General features: G+C 60.5%; 1 protein-coding gene across 1 annotated transcript; it reads left to right on the forward strand.

The window, feature by feature from the left end:
- The first annotated feature begins 3,324 nt into the window (after nucleotides 1-3,324).
- A4GALT (alpha 1,4-galactosyltransferase (P blood group)) lies at nucleotides 3,325-6,552 on the forward strand. Its single transcript, XM_004700653.2, has 2 exons — nucleotides 3,325-3,453; nucleotides 5,342-6,552. The coding sequence occupies exons 1-2, from the start codon at nucleotides 3,343-3,345 to the stop codon at nucleotides 6,452-6,454; spliced, it is 1,224 nt and encodes a 407-aa protein (XP_004700710.2). The 5' UTR covers nucleotides 3,325-3,342; the 3' UTR covers nucleotides 6,455-6,552.
- The last annotated feature ends 321 nt before the right edge of the window (nucleotides 6,553-6,873 follow it).

Here is a 6,873-nt window from a genome sequence, read left to right on the forward strand (position 1 = left end):
TGAGGAAGATGGGGGGGCCTTTGTAGGAGCAGGAAGGAGGACCCTGCCAGGTCACAGGAAGAATGTGAGGGAAGGTGTGAGGGATGGTGAGGATGTGGGAGTGACGTCAAGGGCATAAAGCAGCTTCCAGAGCCTTCTACACGCTTGGGGTCTGGACCTGCTAGACTCCAGGGGCGGGAGTTGTCCCGGAGAAGCTCCCTCCCAGGCTGAGCGGCTGCTGCACGGGGAAGGGGAGGGGAGGGGAGGGGACCGGAGGTGGGAGACTGCGAGTATGCCCGTTTGCTCATGAATCGAATCCATGTGAAAATGAGCCTCCCTTATGCAAACTCACTACCATCCGGGCAATCCTGACGCCTGGCCACCCCAGAGGATGAGCAGAGCTGCCCCCCACCCCCACCCCTGGCTTTTCCTGACTGTAACCTTGTGTTTTTGGAATAAAGTAACATGTGGCTATACCCCCAGGGTCTCATCTTAGCCTGTGAGAGAAAAGACATTTAATGGTGAGAAAATAGACGGTTTCCTAAATGAAAACCAGCTACCGGTGAAGAAGGAAAGAGACTATATAGGACAACTACCTGAAAAGACAGTCAGGCGTACCACTACGAAGAACCACCTACGAAAAGGCTCGTCGAGTTTAAGAAGCAGTTGGTGTTTCTCAAAGCCAATAAAACTGTGAACTTTTCCGCTAAGATTTGTGCAACATCATTTTCCAGCCGGTCATCAAAGAAAACCCCCGAGGGACAAAAATAGGCTCTGGTCTACTTTAGGGGGGGTGCTAGGAAAGTACCCACACTTCTAGATGTCCGTAGACAGACATCTAAGAAAGGAGGGGTCACAAACTCCAGAAGGCCTGGGTCCTGTCGTCCGAGACGGGAGTAGAAAGCCCCCTCTTTCTCCCTTGGGAGTGGCTGGTGACCCCACTGAGCCCCCCTTGCTGTGGTTAGCTGCCATCGAGCGGCTCCGGTTCATAGTGACAACAGAACTGCACCCCGCCCGGTCCTGCACGGGCCCCACCATTGCTCCTGTGCCTGGGTCCACTGATGCAGCCACTGCGGCCACCCGTCTCCTGGCGGGCCTTCCTCGCCTTCGCCGCCCCTCTACTTTACTGAGCACGATGTCCTTCTCCAGGGACTGGTCTCTCCTGACAGCACGTCCAAAGGATGTGAGACAAAGTCTCGCCGTCCTCCCCTCTCAGGAGCGCTCTGGCCTTCCTTCTTCCAGCGCAGGCCTGTTTGCCTTTTCGGCAGCGTGGTATTTTCCGTATTCGTCTCCAGCACCACCGTCCAAATGCACCGTCTTTAGTCTTCCTGGTTCAAGGTTCAACTTTCACACTGTGTCGGCGCCGTGGAAAATACCTCTGCTTGGGCCGGGCATCTCTTAGGTCTCAAAGAAACAGTTCTCAGAGTGCCAGCTCGCTGGCTCCCCCTCTCTGTGGGACCTCTGTCTGAGGGTACCTTGTCGCTATAGCTTCTGTTTTCTAGGTCCTCGGAGGCCGCTGAAAGAAGCCTTGGTGGTGTAGTGGTTAGGCATTGGGCTTTTTGATCCACACGGTCCACAGTTCAAAAACCACCAGCCATCTCCTAGGGAGAAAAATGGGCTTTCTTCTCCCATAAAGACTTCGTCTCAGAACCCCACACAGGCAGTTCCACCCTGTCCTACAGGGTCGCTGTGGGTAAGTGTTGATTGACTTGATGGCAGTGAGGTTTTTGAGAGGAGCCTCTGTGGGGCTTGGTGTCTGTCACCCCCATCTCTGCTGGCCTCATCTGCCCATTTTCTATCTTGTTACCAGCTAAGACGTCCCCTGTGCTAATCCTGTCGTACTGACATAACCCCCCAGTGGGACTACAGCCGTAAGCATGGAGGTCAAGCTGTAGAGCACATCATTTGGGGGAGCATCATTTAGTCCCTAATCCTCAGTTTACACACTGGGGCCAAGCCAGCCTCCACCCCATTAGGTTGTGTGGTGCCTGGCTGCATAGGGTGTGATGTTGGGTAACGGTGGGTGTGCTTAACTCATTTCTTTCCTTCTCTGTGTGCCGCCCCCAGGAGCTGGGCGAGGGTGGGGGGGTGCTGCCCTGTCGGGGACCCCACTGGAGTGAGTGGTCCTCCCCAGCTCATCTGCCATCACTTCCGCTATGGGCAGACTGTGCGCAAGTGCTCCGGAATGTTCGGGGCTGGGAAGAAAGGGCGGATCCCACACTTGCGTCCAAGCACTTCCTGAGAAGAGGTAGCACCAGGCCAGCACGGTGGCAACAGGAGGGACCCATGTAGGTCCCCAGGGGACAGAAGGCCAGCCCAGGTGGCCCCTCCCTGGGTGGTGAGGCTGCCTGAGGCTGCCGGAGGGGGAGGTTTTCCTCGGGGAGAGAGAGAGAGGGACTGGTCCCCTGAGAGACGGCCAGCATGAATAAGCCCACAGCCCAGAAGCCACAGAGGGTGATGCTTGCCTGAGTCACAGAAGACAGGCCAAGAGCAGAGGAGATGCCCACCCAAGCCATCCATCTGCCCCTGAGCAAGGTGGAGACATGAGGTGGCTTTGGGAGCTTGGCACCCCCACGGAGAGCGGCAGCCCTCTCAGAGAGGGGCCCAGACCGCTGAACAGAGACAGGGAAGGGTCCCAGGGCCCCAAACTGCCTACACGGGCATCGCCTCCAACACCCTGCCACCCCTCACCCAGCAGGTCACACTGCGTCCCTGCCATCATCCGGGTAGCTGTGGCCGCTGTCAAACACTGAACCCCAGTGTTTACCCCGCCACCCGCGCCCCTCTTCTAGCCTTTGGCCTCACACACAGGGAGAGGCTCCTTCTCTCCCCCACAAAGCCCCTGCCCACTGAGCAGTGAAGCCCCGGTGACTGCCGCCAACGCCGGCGGCAAGGGTTACTCTGTGCTCCATGCTGTTTGGATGGCTACTGTGTGCTCGGCCCAGGACGAGGTCCCCTTGTTCGCTGCCCCCTCCTTGCCCGCCACCCCACCCCTCACCCTGCCCCACTGAGCTCCATCCAGCCCAGCTCAAGGGTCTCTCTCCCAGGAAGCCCTCTCCCCCCTCCCAGCCCCCAGGGCTCTGCTGCTGGCCCCTTCCTTCTGTTCCTGTGTCAGCTGTCACCTGGCCTGTGTCTGTTTCCAAGAACTGGGAACAAGGAGCTGCCCTTCCCTTCTCCTAAGCTCCAGGCAAATGTCCCTGGGCCAGCGGCTGTGTGCTGGGAGAGGGTGGGCTAGGCTTCTGGGAGCCACGACCTGTCTCACTTCCTCCTGTTCAACCCTCCTCCCTCCCCTTCCTCCCGCCCTCCTCCTCCCTCCCCTTCCTCCCCCATCTCTGCAGATGGCCTCACAGACGCCCAGGGCCCATGGAAGAGCCATGTCCAGGGCAGCATTGGCAGGAAAGGTCAGCTGCTGAGCCGGACGTGTCTCCAGGAGGCTACCGGGATCCCGCCTCCTGCCATGGGCCACCCAGGCTGGTCAGTTACTAGCTGGGGACAGAGCAATGCTGGGCGCTGGACCCTGGGGAGGGCTGGTCAACAACTCTTATCCCAGCACCGGTATCACCTCTTGGCAATAAGACTCCTACCCCTACCCCTACCCCATCCAAACCCTAGGGATTCCCGGGGGTCAGAGGGATGTGAGTCAGGCCTGGAGCCCCGGGAAGGGTCACTGCGAGTAAGTACAGGTGGGCCAGTTTCTCCAGGCTGCGAAGGCAGGTGGGTAGGTGTGGGGGGGCGGGTAGCTTGGATACCTCTCTCCCAGGCAGGGGGGCAGGGGTTGAGAGACAGACCCTAGGTTTAAACCCCAGCCCACCATTACTGGCTCTGGGGCTCCACCAAGCCTCAGTTTCTCATCTTTGAGATGCGTGCTGGCAGCACTGCATGCTGGGTGGCTTCACCCATCAGAACTGTCTCCCAGGAGCCCGAGTGTGGGGCACCCTCTTCCTCCCCGTCCTGTCCCCTTCAGCTCAGGCGAGTGGAGTCCCGTGCTCCTGGATCCTCGACTGTGGCTTTGAGGACCTCAAGGCCTCCCCCAGGGAGTCAGTCACTCAGGGGGCTCAGGACCCACCCTCCCCAGTGGGTCTCATGTTCACAGACACCAGCTAAATCATGACACACAGCTACAGAGATTTAGTTCCACACAAGGCAGGGAGTGGGGGCTAGGTTTTCAGCATGTACTGGGGGTTTCACAACCCACAGCTGAAGGAGGAACGGCACCTCCCGGAGTTGTGGGCTCCATTCCACCGCACAGCGATGCTCTAGGACAGAGCAGGACCCAGCCCCTGCCGGTTTCTGAGGCTGTGGGTCTTTACAGGAGGGGGGGCAGAAAGCTTCCTCTTTCTCCCAGGGAGTGCTGGTGGTTTCAAACTGCTGGCCTTGCACTTAGCCTCCCCGCTAGCAAACGACCACGCCACCAATAACTTAGTCGGTGTAAAATGCTTACAACAGCGGTTCTCAACCTGTGGGTCGCCACCCCTTTGGGGGTCGAATGACCCTTTCACAGGGGTCCCCTCATTCATAACAGTAGCAAAATGACAGTGATGAATTAGCAACGAAAATAATTTTATGGTTGGGGAGGGGTCACCACCACGTGAGGAACTGTATGAACGGGTCGAGGCATGAGGAAGGTTGAGAACCACTGGCTTAGAAGGTTATCTGGCACCTGCCTGGCAGCCAATCAATACTGAACAAATGAATGGGTTCCTGTCTTGCAGGGGGGGAATAGAGGCAGGGCTCCCAAGTCTCCCCGGTATTTGCTGGCCCCACTTCAGGAGACAGGAATGAGCGGGTTTTCTTATCCCCCTGCCCCGCCCTCTTGCAATTCTCAGGGCGACGGGGACCTTTCTAGCTGCTGACCCAGCAGACCGCAGCAGGAGAGAATGAGGGTCCGTGGAGAGCAAGACAAATGTAGGCCCGGGTCATGACACACGATCCCTGGAGGAGGCTGGGAGGGCAGGGCCCTGGAGACCCATCATGGTGAGCAGAGCTTAGCCCCTAGCTGGCCTCCCTATGTGCCTGGACCCCAGCCCATCCTGACGATTGAGTGGCCGGGGTCAGTGCCAGGCCCACCTGAGCCCAGGCTCCAGGCTTGCAGCCCACCTCTGGTGCCCCAGCTGTGCCAGACCCTGGCCTAGGTCCATGAGGGCCACTTTGTAGTGGCACTGGCCAACCCTGGGAGAGCTGAAATGGCCCTGCGTGTCATTGCCCTCATTGGACAGGGCTCTGGGAGGAGACTTGTCCCCAGCGGGTGGTCCCAGCCGAGGCTTCAAGCCTGGGCCTTCCTGGCCTCACAGAGCCCCATCCTTCCTGTGTCAGGGGTGTTGGTGGCCGAAGCGCCCACACTCTGTGTCGCCTTCTTTTGCAGACCAGCCAATTCCACCGCAGGCTCCAGGTGGGATCTGGGGACACCATGCCCCGCACCCACAACTGCCCGCTGCTGCTCCTCCAAGGTGCCCCCAGGCAGCGCATCTGCATGATGTTCATCATCGGCTTCAAGTTTACCTTCTTTGTTTCCCTCCTGATCTACTGGCACATCGTGGGAGAGCCCGGAACCCCCGGGCAGCCCTACCGCCTGCCGGCTGACTTCCCCTGCCCACACCTGGCGCCCCCCATGCCACCCCCCAGGGGCCCGGATCCGGGCAACATCTTTTTCCTGGAGACCTCCGACCGGACGAACCCCAACTTCCTGTTCATGTGCTCCGTGGAGTCGGCGGCCAGGGCCCACCCCGAGTCCCAGGTGGTGGTCCTGATGAAGGGGCTGCTGGGCGTCAACGGCTCCCTGCCGCGGCACCTGGGCATCGCGCTGCTCAGCTGCTTCCCCAACGTGCGGCTGCTGCCGCTGGACCTGCAGGCGCTGTTCCGCGGCTCGCCGCTGGCCGCCTGGTACCCGGACACGCTCCGCCGCTGGGAGCCCTACCTGCTCCCCGTGCTCTCGGACGCCGCGCGCCTGGCGCTGCTCTGGAAGTTCGGCGGCGTCTACCTGGACACGGACTTCATCGTGCTCCGGAGCCTGCGGAACCTGAGCAACTCGCTGGGCGTCCAGTCCCGCTACGTGCTCAACGGGGCCTTCCTCGCCTTCGATCGCCACCACAAGTTCCTGGCCATGTGCATGCGGGACTTCGTGGCCCAGTACAACCGCTGGGTCTGGGGCCACCAGGGCCCGCAGCTGCTCACGCGCGTCTTCAAGAAGTGGTGCGCCATACGCAGCCTGCGGGAGCAGGCGCGCGGGACCTGCCGGGGCGTCACCGCTCTGCCCCGCGAGGCCTTCTACCCCATCCCCTGGCAGAACTGGAAGAGGTACTTCGAGGATGTGCGCCCCCAGGAGCTGGAGCGCATGCTCAATGCCACCTACGCCGTCCACGTGTGGAACAAGAAGAGCCAGGGCACGCACTTACAGGCCACATCCCAGGCGCTGCTGGCCCAACTGCACGCCCGCTACTGCCCCACGACGCACCAAGCCATGAAGATGTATTTGTAGGCTTGCCCAGCCAGGCCAAGCCCTGGCTAAGCTGGCGCAGCCCTGGGCCAGAGGCAAGCGGGGTGGAGAGGCGAGGAGCCCCAGTCCCAGTAGGTGTGGCCAGAGGGGCTGGACACTGCCCCCACCCTCCCACCCCTCTGCCCACACCAGGCCAAGGTACATTCTCAGGGTAGAGATATCAAGGGGGAGGGGGGGCGGAACTTGGTGGGAATCAGTGTCCTCCGTGAACCCCAAAGCATCTTTCTGGGGGCAAAGGGAATGAGGCAGGTTGGGGGGCATGGAGCATCAAGAGGAAAGCCCTGTACTGGGGGCTGGGGGGAGGTAGGGGTGGGAGTGGGGGCAGAGAGCCACAGGCAAAGGGCCTGTTCTCTTTCCTGGTTTTCAGTCCTTCACGGGCTGGGCCGGGGAACGGGGAGAGA

The sequence above is a fragment of the Echinops telfairi genome, unplaced genomic scaffold (genome assembly GCF_000313985.2).
Source record: "Echinops telfairi isolate 266 unplaced genomic scaffold, ASM31398v2 ScPeMD7_2;HRSCAF=8, whole genome shotgun sequence".
NCBI classification, from domain to species: domain Eukaryota; kingdom Metazoa; phylum Chordata; class Mammalia; order Afrosoricida; family Tenrecidae; genus Echinops; species Echinops telfairi.